Source organism: Gavia stellata, chromosome 2, assembly GCF_030936135.1.
Source record: "Gavia stellata isolate bGavSte3 chromosome 2, bGavSte3.hap2, whole genome shotgun sequence".
NCBI lineage: Eukaryota > Metazoa > Chordata > Aves > Gaviiformes > Gaviidae > Gavia > Gavia stellata.
This window is the reverse complement of record NC_082595.1, coordinates 37,862,939-37,878,921: the sequence shown is the minus strand read 5'-3', so window position 1 is coordinate 37,878,921 and position 15,983 is coordinate 37,862,939. Positions and strand designations below refer to the sequence as shown.

General features: G+C 39.1%; 1 protein-coding gene across 1 annotated transcript in view; it reads left to right on the top strand.

Moving 5' to 3' along the window:
* Positions 1 to 15,983, top strand: part of IGF2R (insulin like growth factor 2 receptor) — a 59,587-nt gene that overhangs the window by 33,722 nt on the left and 9,882 nt on the right. Inside the window, exons 23-38 of the mRNA XM_059828160.1 lie at positions 1,247 to 1,414; positions 1,998 to 2,141; positions 2,798 to 2,976; positions 3,343 to 3,430; positions 4,900 to 5,106; positions 5,490 to 5,620; positions 6,335 to 6,432; positions 7,258 to 7,394; positions 8,027 to 8,217; positions 8,879 to 9,005; positions 9,389 to 9,511; positions 10,521 to 10,783; positions 12,476 to 12,688; positions 13,607 to 13,756; positions 14,886 to 15,047; positions 15,722 to 15,929. Coding sequence (XP_059684143.1) covers positions 1,247 to 1,414; positions 1,998 to 2,141; positions 2,798 to 2,976; positions 3,343 to 3,430; positions 4,900 to 5,106; positions 5,490 to 5,620; positions 6,335 to 6,432; positions 7,258 to 7,394; positions 8,027 to 8,217; positions 8,879 to 9,005; positions 9,389 to 9,511; positions 10,521 to 10,783; positions 12,476 to 12,688; positions 13,607 to 13,756; positions 14,886 to 15,047; positions 15,722 to 15,929 — 2,589 coding nt within the window. The remainder of the gene's footprint in view (positions 1 to 1,246; positions 1,415 to 1,997; positions 2,142 to 2,797; positions 2,977 to 3,342; positions 3,431 to 4,899; positions 5,107 to 5,489; positions 5,621 to 6,334; positions 6,433 to 7,257; positions 7,395 to 8,026; positions 8,218 to 8,878; positions 9,006 to 9,388; positions 9,512 to 10,520; positions 10,784 to 12,475; positions 12,689 to 13,606; positions 13,757 to 14,885; positions 15,048 to 15,721; positions 15,930 to 15,983) is intronic.

Genomic DNA, 15,983 nt, shown 5'->3' with positions numbered 1-15,983 from the left:
AGTCACTTAAAAAGCTAGTTCATATGAAAATTTTAGGAAGAAATCAAATCATGAAGAATGGTAATGGCTCAGTTTTCAGTAATACATGTGCATTTCAAAACTCCTGGAAAGAGACCAAATACAGTACAGGATTTTTTTTTTCTTACTGAGTAGATGAAAAATATTGCTCCTTGCATGGAGAAATGGATAGTCAAATGGGGAAAACAAGCAAAATGAACTCTGGGTCATTTTCTAAGTGAAGTCATTGCTTTAAGCTGCAGCTTCATGACTAATGCTCTCTAAAGTGCTTTCATATCTGAAAGGTCATTTTTCAGTAAGCGTATTCTCTCTTATATGGAATTTCTTGAGTAAGTGCTCTAGTACTTCATGTATACCTACTTCATGAATTTAAGTCTGTTTTGCAGATAAGACTAATGAAAAACGTGCATCTAGCTTTTGGATCTTACGTGCTCTCCACCTGTACGGAAACTGAGTTTTCGTAGAAAGGCATATGACACCTTAACAACAAAAGGTTTTTAGGAAAACAGGATTTTGGATTCAGGAACCTCAGATGCTCCTGCATGTTTGTCCTCTGTACAAGTTGCTATGGTGATATCTCTTGTTTTCCCAGTCGTGACATTTTTGTACTTAATATTAAACGGGAAACAAGTGATGGAACTCTGATGTTTTTTGCTTTGAGAGCTTCTACGATTTTGATAACACTAGGATACACTGATGACAAATACTATTCACCCCCATAACTCTAACATTTCTTACGGGCTGTGGAAAGGAGGACTAAACAGAACTAAACATATGCTGCTTAAATAGCATCAGTATTATTTGTTCTGTAGTCATTACACTGAACTCCTTACAAACAAACAAAACCCTCAAACCTAACACTTTGCTATGTGTCCTGTAATTTAGAGATTGATGGTACAGCTGACTTGATGTTTTATAGGTTTTCTGTTTCTTCAAATATATCGTGTCAAAGACCTAGGAAGCACAGGTCAATGAAGGTAATTATGCTCAATGTGTCAAGGCATTCTGGTCTCCCATTTGGAGAGACAGTTGTGGCTGCTAGGCAATTTAGCACAGGTCTCTAAAATTTTCTAACAGTTTCTTATTACTGACTGCTTCGAGGAACACACTACGTTATTGTTTATGGTTTAACTAAATACACAAGCCTTCTTTGAAGTCAAATGTTAGCTTGAACTTATATTCAAATATTCCCGAGTGAACCAGCAGCAGGTAAATGTTTGTTTTACAGGAACATCAGACACGTTCACGGTGACTTTCATTTGTAATGATTCATATCCTGGAGAGCTTAAGTTTGTGCGTGAAGAGATAAACAGTGTGCTGAACATCCATGATACTTTTTTTGAGTTTCACACAGCTCTGGCCTGTGCTCCTGCTCCTGTAGATTGCCAGGTTACAGGTAAGTACCTGGATTTGGGTAGGCTCTGTCCAACAAATGTTGGAAGGATTTACTGTGCAGCAAACTTCTGCAGAGGAGGGCTTTAAGAAAATACCTGTTGTGAAGACACTTGCAGGACTTGAAGTCTTCACAGAAGTTGTAGAGAGGGAGAGGAGGTTAAGTTATTTGAGGCAGGCTTAACTTATGAAGACAGGCAAGAAGCTAATGTGGAACATAGTGATATGCACAAGAGCTGATAATTACTTTGAAAACCTTTAATCCTTATCATGACTGGGTGCTGCTTCAGCCCAACCCTGAAGAAAGTGGGTTAATTTAGTATCGGCCTCTGGAAAAAGTGCACCTGTGAACTGTGGAGCAGTTACTTTTGGGAAGTAACTGTCAAGTGAACTCTGTTCTACATTTGGTGTAGTGGTATTTTTTATGGCAACAGTACCTTCTCTCAATGGATATCTAATGTGATTCTGAAAATTACTTTCAATTGTGTGTATTCATCAGTGAAACTTGTATCATTTCAAACCCAGTACTGCTGCAAGTATCTAATAGGTTGTCTTTCAGCTTACTGTATGTACCGCATCTCTTTCAGATGCTGCTGGCAATGAGTATGACTTAAGTGACTTGAGCAAAGAGGGTGAACCATGGGTTGCTATAGACACTTCAAAGGAAGCAAAGAAACAAACATTCTTCTTGAATGTCTGCAAGCCTTTGCCCTATGTGCCTGGATGCCCTGGTAAGTCAAGTGGCAAGCATTTCTTAACCTGTGACTTCTGATGCAAAACCTAATATGCAGAATGACATCCCTGGTTATTTTAGTTCGATTTCTTGAATCCTGCCCGTTCAACCACTGCACTTGCATAGGTGAGGTATGTCAAGGGCATAATAAACAGACTTTCTCAAACTGAGAGCAGTCTTAAAGCTCATCAGGACTCTTGAATTGAGATGTGTGGGAATGCATTTTGGAAAAATGCATTGAGGGTAGTACTTGCCAGTGTCCTTGATTTTATTTAACTTTCCTTTCTTCTTTAAAAAAAAAAAAAAATGTTATGGAAGACTCCTAACTGAATGAGGCCGGAATGAGAAGCTTATGCTACGTTTGATTTATTTAACCTGTTGCTGTAGTCTTCTATCAGTCTGTTAGTGCAGTTTTAAAGATTTCAGTGAGTGCGGGACAGTAACTTGTTCTATTCCTCAAAGGCTTTAGGCACACAATGTCTCTAACTGTATTTATGAAGGCACTTCTTTTGTGTTCTGCTTCGGGAGTTTGAGACAGTCTGTTTTAATGCTTAAAGCTCTCTTAAATCTACTCCATTATGTTATTTAACAATAAAGTTAACTATAGTTGTCAAAGCTTTGAACTAAAATACAGGCTTTTTCACTTTCCTGTAGGTGGTGCCATAGGATCTTGTGTGAAATACGATGATAAAAGCAAGAACCTTGGAGTCATTCAGATAAACCCACAGGCTGCTACTGATGGGTCATTAAGCATTATCTACTTGAATGGTGACATATGCAAAGATAAGCAGCGTTATTCTACACGTATAATCTTCCAGTGCGATCAAACAATGGTAATTTTCTGTGCCAATTACTATTAATGAGGAATTTAGAGCTTGGACTTACTGTAAGAAAATAAATAGGCAGTGTTTATTCCTCTTGGAATGGAGAGGCTGGTTCTAAAAAGCAATATTTTGTATACAGGCTTTTCCTTTGTCTCTCCTTACAACTGCTTTCCTGAGCCCGTAGAACACAACAGTGAACTCTGTCATGGAATCCTGTGAGCCACCAAAAGCAGCTCTTTGCTGAAAATGAGTACTGATATTTGATGATAGAGATTTTAGACTGTGCAACTACAGTAAAAAAGGATTCTGCATGTACCTTTTGAGGCTTGCAATGTAATCGTTAGTAAGCTTCCTTCATATGGCTCTTTTCTGTAGGGATCACCGGTGTTTGAGCAAGAGGATGACTGTGAGTTTGTATTTGTTTGGAGAACCTTGGCAGCATGTCCTGTTCACAAAGCAGAAGGTAAGTGTAGTTACTTGAGCTTTAAGATATCAAACAAATCTACAAGAAGTAAATACTTAGTGAAGCTGTATTTGTTTCTTGCCCTGTGAACCTTTCAGTAAAAGGTGCTGGCTTGTGGAGGGATGTCTCTTCTGAGCTTCAAGGCAACTGAGAGTTACATCAAACATTAAAAGTACAACTTAGAATGACAGGCAAATGTGCTTCCCTATCTAGGAAAAGAAGATAAAGAATAATGCTGTCTCTGACAAATCATAGTACTACCTTGTTAAATCACAGGCAGACTTGCTAGTGTCTTGTAAATCATAAAGTATCAGGCTTCATTAGAACGAGTTGATCCTATGCAAGGATGACAAGTCATTCCCTGTTTCCCACTGAAGGCTGGAATCTATATTGTAAACTTGACCCTCGTTAGACAATGGCAGAGAGACCAGTGGGGAGAGTACCAGAGTTTACAGTTGACTCCAGGACATCCATGTTCTAGTTCTGGTACTTGGTTGGCTCTTAGATGGGAAGCTGAGCATGCAGGTGTCTTCTCTGCATGCTTTGTTCTGCAACTTGCAGGTAATGCCTTATAAAACATCCAGACTTCCTGTAAAGGATCTGTGACAACAGTCCTAGACATTATTGAAACTGCCAGTGATCTCATGTGGCATAAGAGAAATGTTTACAAGCTACTGCTCTGTAGCACACAATTACTTTGCAGGACATTGGTGACAAGACTTGTGGTTTTGAAGGGAGGGAAACTGATGTGATGTCGTTAAGTTGGTACCAGCTTGTTGGGTGATTGAGGGGAGTGTAACAATCATGTGATACAATTTGATGTTTTTATAAAAGCTTCAGAATATTGAGCAAAGGGTCACTTTAAAACTGAGGACTTGATCAGCAGCAAAGTTACTGATGTATATCAGCTGATTACACTCAGGAAACTAGAATTTTCCCCAACCTTTTCTGCATACATCTTGATAGACCCATAAGCTGTAGCTAACATTTCCTATGATCAATTATTTCCTAACTCGGCAAACTTCATAGCTGTTAAGATACAAGACTGACATCTGGGACAAATTTTGCTTCGGTCTTGTGGCCTTGCTGTTCTTTCCAGATAATTAAGCAAGCACTCGACTTAGTGTCTCTGATTCTGTACTTAACCTTCAGCATGGCTGAAGGAAGAACCTGTGAGAGCACTTTGAGGTAGTTTTTGAACTACAGTGTGACTTTTGCATCTTGCTTTAGTGGAAGTTATAAAAGAAATGTTCTATTTGTAGTTTAGTCTCATAGTTCTAGATGTTGGTGACTTCCCAAAACGAGCTACTTGGATGGACTAAAATGGTTCATCGGTGTCACTGCCCTAAAGTGCCAGCTACTCATTTTTGTGGCCTTACTTGTGCCAGTAAGCCTTAATTGTCCTAAGTGTATTTGGCATAGATCATGGATACTGAATTGTATTTTAAATTCTTAACTTTTCTTTAAAGGAGAGGATTGCCAGGTGAAAGACCCAAGGTATGGTCATGTTTATAACCTGAAGCCACTTTCCAATAAAGACATAAAAGTGAGTACAGATGAGTATGACTACTACTTCAGAGTTTGTGGCGAAATAACAGAACCTTGCAAACCAGAGGCTCACGCTGTCTCATCGTGTCAAGTAAAGAAGATGGACAAAACTTTCAGAAAAGTAGCAGGTATAGCACTTGATTGGAAGGAACTTAGAGAATGGGAAGATTAACCAGGGTGTAATAGAAGCTATTATGTGATACAAGAGGGGTTCTTTCTAATCTTGTACATCTTATAAGATAAAGCACCCTACCACTTTTGCTTCATGTGCAAATAAAATGTCATGTTTATAGTTATCTTGACACACAATTAGAAGTGAGCTCAACCCTGCTGTACTGGAGTAGTACTCATTCAATAACTGGGTCACAAGTTTTAGAGGAAGGTTGAGGTCTTTCTGCAGTACTTTATTGTGCATGTTATCGCTGTCTGTGTAACTCTGTTGCCAGAGGCATTACTGCGATCGTGTATTTACTGGATTAGCTGTTTATTTTTCTCACCTCTTTGCTTCTAGGCTTGCTTACAGAAAAACTGACTTTCAAAAATGGTTTAATAATGATTAATTACACTAATGGAGAAAAATGTCATAAAATATATGAACGATCAACTGCCATATTATTCTATTGTGACAAGACTACATCTGAGGTTAGTTACAAAACGTATGCTTCCTGTATGTACTGTCTTCCAGAGTTGCCCTCTTCTTAATGTGTGGAAGGGTAGGGTGAAGAACATGAACTAGCTTTCTTCAAGGACTGCCTAATGATTTACAGACTAGGCAGGAGATTGAAAGGTCCTGTGAGGCAATAAAAAATGAAGAGTGTTTTGAGTTTCCTATTTATGGAAGGTACCTTTGTCATGCCCCAGGAAAGTCAAGGCATGTTGTTCCTTTAAGGGATACCTGCCATTAACAAAGCTCTTGGAGATGTTGGGAAGGGATGTTCTCACAGAAATAACAGCCGCTTCTTTGTAAGAAATAAAAGGTAAGAGGATGAATCTGCAGGAAAGCAGGTACTACATGGCCAGACCAAAATAAGCTGATTACTTTCTTCTATCTCTCTCTGTACTTGTGCTTTCCTTCCTGTTCTTAAACAATTGTGCCTAGAGTTACTTTTTTTTCTTCCCCTTATTTCATGGAGGAAGCAGAAGTTCCTAATGGCTCCCCTTTTATCAGAAGTGTGCATGTGGATAAACTGAGGTTTGGGAGCAGCCATACTTTCAGGTGGTTAGAGGCATAGTGTGGCTCTAAGATAATATGTAAATACAAGTTCCTGGATCTTCTTGAGGGAAGATTGAGACGTTTTGGTAGCTTCAGTGTGTCTAAGTGAGAAAGTAAATTCCTTTTGTATTTTGTTCTTTCAGCCTGTATTTTTGAAGGAAACTCCAGATTGCACCTACATGTTTGAATGGCATACTCAGTATGCTTGCCCACCTGTTAAATCTACTGAGTGCTCCTACAAGTAAGTTGTTTCCACAAACTTAAAATGGAGCTGTATGATGACAGAAACAAATGCAGCCTTATTGCAACTCAGTGCAATACTGCCACTTCAGCTATCGTGTTTTGACTTAATAATGCCAATGCAATGTATTTTAAGTAACTTGCAATTTGTACTTCCTAAAACTAATTTCACTGATACTAAGCTTATTCCCCAGAAGAAGCTCAAAGAAAGTATTTTTCTTCAAAATGAACTGTTGGGTATGCAGTTATTGATGGTTGAACTCTGAGTATGTTAGGTTGTTACAAGTGTCTAGTTATTATTTAACTATAGCTATTTTAAACAAGAATACAACTGCTGTCTGTTTGGAGCTTCCACCAAACAAAGCGCCAGGAAAAATGTAATCTATTTCTGTCACAACCAAGTATTAGCTTATTAAGATTTGATAAGTGGGGTCAAATGTGGCCAATAATTGGCCCAGAGTTTTAACATCTGACATCACGACAGGTTTCTACCCTAAGGTAAAACAATCCACAAATGCACAGTTACAGTGCTTGCCGTGCATTGAAAGCCTGCATGCTTCAATGAAAAGTCAAAATTAGTCTGCATTGGCTGAGGGTTGTGTGCACGTGGGCAGTTACTGTGGGGATGGCTGGTGCAGTGATAGATATAATTCTGTACTGAATTTGAGGTTTATAGGGAGCAATGAGTCTGGTGCACATTTCTTTTCCAGTATGGTACTCTGCTTATAGCAGAGTTATTAGGTTAAAAGTTCTTGTAGTAACTTAAGAACTGTAACTTACAATTACTTGATTTTTTTAAAATGTGAATCCTTTGTCTTTCTTACAGGGATGATGAAGGAAACTTCTACGACTTTTCATCTCTGACACGGCACAGAGAGAATTGGGAGGCAATTACTCTATCTGCTTCTGCACAGAAATACTATATTAATGTCTGCAAACCTTTAGCACCATATGGTGCTGCACGTAAGAACAAAATAAAAATATATTCTTGCTGTAGCTAGGGGCAGCAAGTGGTAGGACAGTACTGCTGGTTGTTCAGAGTGAAAAAATCACAAAGCAAAGTATGTGGAGACAGTGGTGTGTAATTTCAGCACCAGAGGGAAGGGTAGATTGTGGACCTGATTTCCATCTGCTTGGCAGGTGAGATTCACTAACAGCTCTTATCTTCTCTTGATAACTTCAGCACTCTAGCTCTTGCATCCTTATCCAAAATCTACTATAGCTCTTAAAGATTAGCATCTTGTGCCCAAAGATTATTTTAACTTCAGAATTTTTCTCTATGGCATCTTCTGACTGACTCCACATTTTGTGCCGTGGAAGACCAGGTAACAGACTCTAGCCTTTCACTCTGTGTAGTAGTCTACTTCCCCAGTAGTAGCTTCTACTACTTTCTGCATGACCTTGTTTGAAGTGAGGCAGTTGCTGCTACTTGTGATTTTGGGGGTAAAAAATATCCCAATTAATATGGTTTGGACAGCGGCTTGGAGATAGATCAGCCATGACATACCTGAAAGTAGACTAGTGGAGTTTTATTCCAGGCAAGTAAGCGTTAATAACATTAGGAGTAATAACGCAGTTTTTGTTCATCTGTACAGGTTCCTGTCCTTCTGATGCTGCTGCCTCCCTCGTGGAGGGTTCAAAATGTACAAGTCTCGGGGAAGTGGCTGGTGGTCCCCGGTGGGAAAATGGTATTTCTGTTCTGAAATATATTAACGGGGAGCAGTGTCCAGATAAAATTCGCAAGAAAGCAACAATATTGCGCCTCAAGTGTGATGAAAGCAAAATTGTGAGTGGGCTCCTTCTGGTGGGGTTTTATGTTTTCATGGGTTGGTCATACAACTGTATGCATATGGAGAATGGTGGGCAGTTCTTACCATTTCCTAAGTGTCTGTAGTTGGATGGGAGCCAGTCTTGTAAGCAGACTGGCTTATAAGTATTTGAACTTCAGATGCTGAGCATTTTTTTAGAGATCTTTTTGTACAATCTGCTAGCACAGATTTTATCATCTGCAATAGCTTCAAATTGTCTGTTTGTGTCTTGATGTATGTATTGCAGGTTGGGAAGTGTTTCAAGTAGTAAATAATGCTATTGGCTGTCTAGTTCTTAACTCTTGCACCTGTGTATGCCTTGCTATTAAGTACTCTTCTATTTGGTGAGATGTCTTACCCTCACCTTCTGGATTTTCTGTTGCCCAGCTAGGCTGCCTTTAGCTCTCCTCTCATCAATTTTACTGCTCCTGATAATGATTCTGTGCTGTTGTGTATTTGAAGTAGTCACACTTAAATACTCTGTTCTTGGGTTAATTCATTGGACCACAATGGCCTGTTAAACCCTAGGACTGGCATTTGAATTGAGCTCAGCTACAGGCTTCAGGGACCACCCTGTGGCATGAAATCTTACAGTATCACTCTGTAGAGATGTCACTCTCTCCACTGTTTCATGTTTAGGAATCAAAGCCAGAACTTATAACAGCTATTGAAGATTGTGAATATACCTTCTTATGGTTCACCGCTGCTGCGTGTCCTCTTAAAAGCAATGTGCAAAATGACTGCCGGGTAACCAATCCTGCAACAGGTAAGGAGGAGGCCTCAGGATTTTGTATGTGGAAGAGGCTGCTGAAAGCGGCACCACTGCGTTTGTGTTCTTGAGGGACTTCATTAGAAAAGGGCAGTGTGACGCATCCTCTGGATTGTGACTAACAAGCTTATTGGTGGGTAGAAATATCTTGTAAGGTACTGCAATGTCCCTTGGAACATAAATAGTCTATGGTTCTGAAACTAGTTTTACCTCTAATTATTAATATGAATTAGTAACTGTTTGCCTTGCTAAGCTAGAGGACAAGTAGACTCTGGTTGACCTTCCTATTAAATTAAGTTACTGAAAGCTTTTAATACAAGGAAATGTCTTGATTTTTGAATCTGAAAAAAAGATCAAATTATTCCCTGATCTGTCTACAGGCCACCTCTTTGATTTGACGTCGCTAAAGCGAGAGTCTGGCTATACCATTAATGATTCACACAACAGAAAAATTGAATTGAACGTTTGTGCTGAAGCTAAAAGTTCATGTGCTAATGGAGCTGGTAAGCGTCTTATCCCCTCTGATACTGTAATCACTGACGATAGGGTACCCAAAGGAAATACGCATGCTCAAGTTTACAGTAAAATGCGGGGGCAGGTTTTACTGCAAATGTGAAAGGAGTGAAGCAAACAGCTGTGTTGCTGAATTGGCTAGGAAAAGATCCTGAAGCTGTTTTGGGAAATGAAGCAATGTATTCCTATCAAACTCCATTCCTAAACTTACACGGGCTCACTTGCAGTCCTCTAAGTCCAAATGAGTGGATATTCTTTTGGACATGAAGGCAGGAGTGTAGATGCTTCTACTGCACCTCTGTGGCTGTTGTGAAAAGGAAGAAGTTGCAAGCTTCCAGCTAGAGTGAGATGAGCACAAAAATTGCTTTATGGTGATGTATTGCTGTAATGCATCTGCACTGAGCCTTGTGTCCGCACTTCAAACCGTTGCCTCTTTCTAGCTTTCTGTTCTGTTTTGGATGCTTCTGAAACATCAGTAGAAGTTAACTTGTATTTTAAGCTGCTTACTAGCAGGTAGAATTGCTAGCTCTTCTGTCAAACTGAAGATGAGATAATATTTAAGCATCTTAAATGCTAAAATAGGAGTATCGCTTGTGAATTCAAAAAATATTTTTTTGCCTTGTTAGAAGAAAATACTGGATTGATTTTGTTTTTTAAGGGGCATCGTAATAAAACTATATATAATCTGGCTGACATTAATCAGAGAAGTGTTTTTCAGAGAAGTGGTAACTAAATGGTGTGTTCTGTGATTGGCTAAACGTGTATAGGTGCAGTACATTCTGCTGGTTAACGAAGTATTAAAGACAATATTTGGTCTTTGTTTCAGTGCAGTTCAGTTTAATGGCAACTCCAGATGGTGTGAAAAAGCCTGCCTTTCATAGGAAAATTAAAGTGAGACTAAAACCTTAAGTTTCCCGCTGTTCATGTTGTAAGGTGCAATTTTGAAGGGCCGTTACATCAGACTTGGTCTGTTTTGTTCGTTTTTCTTTTTTACTTTAGCCGTCTGCATCACTGGTGGTCCACAACCAATTAATGCTGGAAAACTGAGTAAAACTTTAACTTATGAAGATCAAGTGTTAAAGCTTGTCTATGAAGATGGAGATCTTTGCCCTGCAGACCCTGAACTGAAGCATAAAAGCTATTTTAGCTTTGTATGCAAGTCTGATGTTGGAGATGACAGCCGGCCTGTTTTTCTGTCTTTTGATGAGCAGACATGCACTAGTTACTTCTCTTGGCATACTTCCTTGGCTTGTGAGGAAGAGGTAAGAATTACTTCATGGAAAACCCTTCTTAGACTAAATTTCGGGGCGGGGGGAGGGAGGGGGGCGGTTTAGGCATAATAGCAGTATATGTTTTAAATTCCTTGAGGGAAAGGTCTCTTCCTGTAGAACAGAACCCAAGTTCATACAGAAGTTCTCAAATGCTTTTATTACTGACTTTTTAAGCGGAGATGAACAATACTTGGCAAACTTCTGGTCTGCATGGTGAGCCAAATTAAAACTTTAACACTTCAGAATAACCCCTCTGTGGAACCTGCTTAGCTGCTTTTCTGTGCAGCTCAAATGGAAGCCATAGGCATCTTCTTGGGAATTGACGGTTAAGATCCTCCAATGCAGCAGGCCAACAGAGCTTAGGTTGAGTTGAGGATGGACAGCATCTCTGTGCATGGGAATAGTTTTTGTTTCTAAGCAAGTGACTAGAGGCCAGGCAAGAACATGGTGAGTTTGCTCAGTGCAAAACCTGGTAAACCTTGATAGCATGAATTTAGGATCTGCCTCTGCTGTATAACACATGCTGTAATAATGTGATTTGGTCAACTCTAGATGAACTGGTGTTCCAGGCAATACTTTGAGCTAGTCTTACTTTAGTTAATTTTAGCTAGTTAAATTGTTACCAGCAGTGGGTGCACAGAGTAAAAGCCAGCAATAGGAATAGAAAGCTAAATGAGTTATAGGGTGAATTCAGATCTTTTCTTAACACCTGAACATTACCTTTTGTGAATCTGCCTGATCGTTCTTTTTGCTGCCTTGATTACTTCTAGTGTGACCATCATTCTCTGTGACAAGTTGTTTTTCCTTCTCATCACTGTCTTAATACTACCATAGCTCTCACTTCCATTTAAGAAAAACATTTTCCAGTTTTTCTTTCTCTGACAGGAAGTGTCACATGTCCCCTCCTTCTTTTGTCAGAGTTCTGCTACCCATAGCTCTGTTTTCCTCTTCAGTAGTATGTACCATGCTGCAATACAAATCAACAGTGCCTAAAAATTCTGTGTTTTCTAGCCTATTAACTCTGTTCAGTGATCACTTGTGCATTTCTGATCACTTTTCACAGTGTATCCACAGTGACCCTAGCTATTTCAGTGTGATGATAGCTAGGTAGCAGTGCTGATTATTTGTCCTGAAATTAAACGGTAATTTTGTTAGTTGCTCCTTATCTAAACAAGAATAGACTTCCCAAATTCCAGGTAGGCTGTCAGTAAGCTTACGCACTTTAAGAATGCACGAAATAAGTTCTGAGGAAACGCAGTGCTCAAGCCATCAACTTGCAGTAGAATAACTTTACATCGTTATAACCAAGCTTGTTTATTGGAGATGGTCCGGTAATGTGTGGGAGATGGGGAGAGGAAGGAACTGTAGGATCTGCTGATCTTATGAAGACATAGTGACTATGTATGCTGGAGTATGCATGCCAGAGCTTTATGTCTTAGTATTGTTCTGATATGGACTCTATTCCATAAGAATGTTTAAATGATTGAGCTTTTTCATATGGAGCTTGTAGATGCTTAGTATCTATAGACAAACAAAAATTGTAACAAATGCTGCTTTACTTAAATCACATTTGAAACTTTTAAATGCAGCCACACTTCTGGCTCTATGAAGGCCAGGATGTTTGTCAATAAATCAAAGCAAGTAGTAAAAGAGTAAGAGCAATAAAATGTACTTTCTTTGTAGGTCAAGTGCTCAGTATTGAATGGCAGTTCTGTTATTGACCTCTCTCCTCTGATCCATCGCACTGGGTATTATGAGGCATTTGTGGATGAAGATATAACAGATGTTTCTCCAGACTTCTACATCAACATTTGTGAGCCTCTCAATCCTATCAAAGATGTCAATTGCCCACCTGGAGCGGCTGTTTGCATGGTTCCTGTTAATGAATCACCAATAGTAAGTACTATGCCTGGAATCACTGAAACGTGCATTTCCTGGCTAGTTTAAAACAGTATCCCTGCCTAGAGACCCGATTTGAATGAGAGGCTTGACAATGGATATAATGGAATAAAAAATTAAAAGCTACCCTACAAAATTCCCTTTCATCGCTTCTCCCTACGAAGAAGTATTTTCCTATTCTGAACCCCAGTGACTTCTTGGGTGTCAGAAGATTCCATACTGTGACAAATATAAAAAATTACTACAGAGAATTTTTACATGTAGTGCTGTGTGCCAAATACGGAGACTGGGAAGCAGAATGCCTCTTAGTCTGCCATTCTGTGGCACAGAAATGGCATCCTTGATCCCATGATAGCCTGTTGCAATATGAAGCAGGATATGTCCTAGCATGCTCCAGAATGCATTTAGTACTTACATGTAAGAACTTGACAGCTGCATGAATAGCAAGCCTGTGACAGAATATTGGTTAACTTGCCTGTATTATTACCTTTAGAGATGGAGGTTCTTACCTTTTGAGGTCTTGTTTGTGAGCTGTAGAAGATGCATATAAAAAGTTGAGATTGTTTTCCATGAACTTCCACATTGATCTAGGGACCTTACTCCATTCTTAATACTACACTATTTTTAAGTGATGTGTTGGTATTTTGGTACAATGATTTAAAGAAGAATCTACCTGTAAGATGCAGAACCTCCTTGGATTATGTCAAGCTTAATCAAAGAGTGTTTTGAGCTGCTCAACTTGTGTTTTGTTAGGATTGAACTGTTCTTTGAGTATAGAATGCAGTTTTCAAAAGTGCAATAGTTGTGCTCCCATGTAAACCAAACAGATGAATCTGAATTGATCTGAATCTCTGGGCTGGTCTGAAATCTAGGTGTGTCCTGTATGTCTCTTAATACATATGTTTGCTTGTGTAGGATATTGGTCGTGTTACTGAACCTCCCAAGTTAAATGAGGCAGTAAATGAAGTTTCCATCACTTACAACAGCACTACTCCTTGTCAGATAAACAACAAATTGAACTATACTTCTCTTATTGTATTTCACTGCAGCCAAGGAACTAGTCTGGTAAGATACCTATTAAACTTATGTTGATATTGGAGTGCAGTGGGAAGTGGGTAGTGACCAGTGTTACTTTGTTTAAAACTAAATCAAGGATTTGTTTCTAGCATGTAAGGATGGATATGTTTCAACAAGGAATATACTTAGTATTTGTATTCTTAACTACTTAAATACTTAGTATTCTCAAAGAGGCAAGATTTCATAGAGTGCATGAACTTCAGGCTTGAGAGTGCAGAACCTTTAGGCAGGTTCTGATGGTTTCAAGGATCAGATTCCACTGAAGTAATGTAGCGATAACTTCTTGCTGGTGTTAAACTTAATGCTGTATTGCATCTTGTCTACATCCAAAAGCTTATATTTGTACCACAAGCTAACATAAGAACCAGTGTAACTGCTTGTAAAGCTAGTACCGTGCAATGTTTTCCCTATGTTGTAACCCTTTCCATAATCATACGTTTACATAACTTTAAAAATCTGCATTTAGATACTTATGTTTTTATTTTCTGTTGACACCTGAACACTAAATTGAGGTTGCATGGTGGTGTGAATCTAACACTTCTTGAATTTTTTTGAATGCTTTAACAAACTTCAGAGAAGCACTTAGGTATTATGTTTGACAGACTAGAGCGTGTTGAAGATACTCAGTGGAGCCATTTTCCATTAACATGGGGCATGAGCTGAAACTCTAAGCAGCTCTGAATATTACACAGGCCATACTCATATTTTTATTTAAAACATGACAGAGGAAACAGCATTCTTGCTAAACCTTAACTCAGGGAACTTTCTTAATGTTCTCCACCATGGAGAAACACAGCTCTCTCATGCTTTGGCTGCTGCTTGCAACTAAGCTGAACATCAAAATCTCGACCCTAATTAATAAGAAAGCTTGTGTACTTCAATTACTGCTTTGACTGTTTTCTGGAGCTAGGTAGAATGTACTTCACTTGTAGCTTTTTTTGGTACTGGTTGTAATATGAAGGCATGGTGTTTGTCCTACAGTCAGTAAAATCTAGCCTCAGTAATAGCTGAGGTTAACTGTTGGGGGGGAGGGGGGGCGGGCGGCGGCAATACAGAAAGAACAACAAACTCTCCAAAAATTAAACCTGATGTATCTTGCGGTGTTCTTTGGTAACAGGGCAAACCAAAGATGATAAGGAAACTTGACTGCAGTTTTGTGTTTGAGTGGGAAACTCCAGTCGTGTGTCCTGATAAAGTGAAAACTTTAGGCTGCTCTGTGACTGATGAACAGCTACACTATACTTTTAACCTGACCAGCCTCTCTGGAAGATCATTTGAGGTAATGCCTTCTGGTGGTGTGATTATTTTTTAATTTTTATTATTTTTTTTAATTGCCCATTGCTATAAACACTTTAAAACTGAAGCAGGGGTTTCTTTTAAGCATCCTGGTGTGTGAGAGGAGACTGCATGTGCTGCAGCTGTGGTCAGTGTTGATATTGTTTGGCCTCTGACGGAGGGAATAATATTAGAGGGAATAATATTAGAGGGAATAATATTAGAGGGAATAATATTAGAGGGAATAATATTAGAGGGAATAATATTAGAGGGAATAATATTAGAGGGAATAATATTAGAGGGAATAATATTAGAGGGAATAATATTAGAGGGAATAATATTAGAGGGAATAATATTAGAGGGAATAACATTAGGTTTCTAATGTTTTTGAGAGGGAAATTCATGGATATACTGATGGGGAAAGGAAGGAGAAATCTTCACCTGTGGCAGAATCCTGAACATGAAAACAAGTCTGCTGAACAGACTATATCCTTGGTCCTGTGGGTGTACTTTATCTGCAATTTTGCCATAGTAAGGCATTAGTTCTCTTATTTTCTTCCTGCGTTATGCAAGTACTGCATGAGACTTGGTTTATAAAGCACTCGGGTGGGTATTTGTAAGTATTAACTGTAGGCTCTGAGGCAGTCTTGTTTGTGATGCTTCTGGATGTCCACACAGGTATTTTCTGGATCCAACAGTTATCGCATTGGTGTATGCAGTAAGGCAGCAGACTTGTCCCAGGGAAAATGCAAAGATGGGGCAGTGTGTCTGACATCTGAAAGTGGTGTGTCATCTTTTGGAAACATAAAGGAAATGAAAATGGACTATAACCACCAGGATGAAACGGTCATCTTGCAGTATACAGGGGGTGATCGGTGCCCTCCAGGTGAGATTGAAGCAGACCCATTCTTTATGTAAAAACTTGTCAGCTTCCTTTACC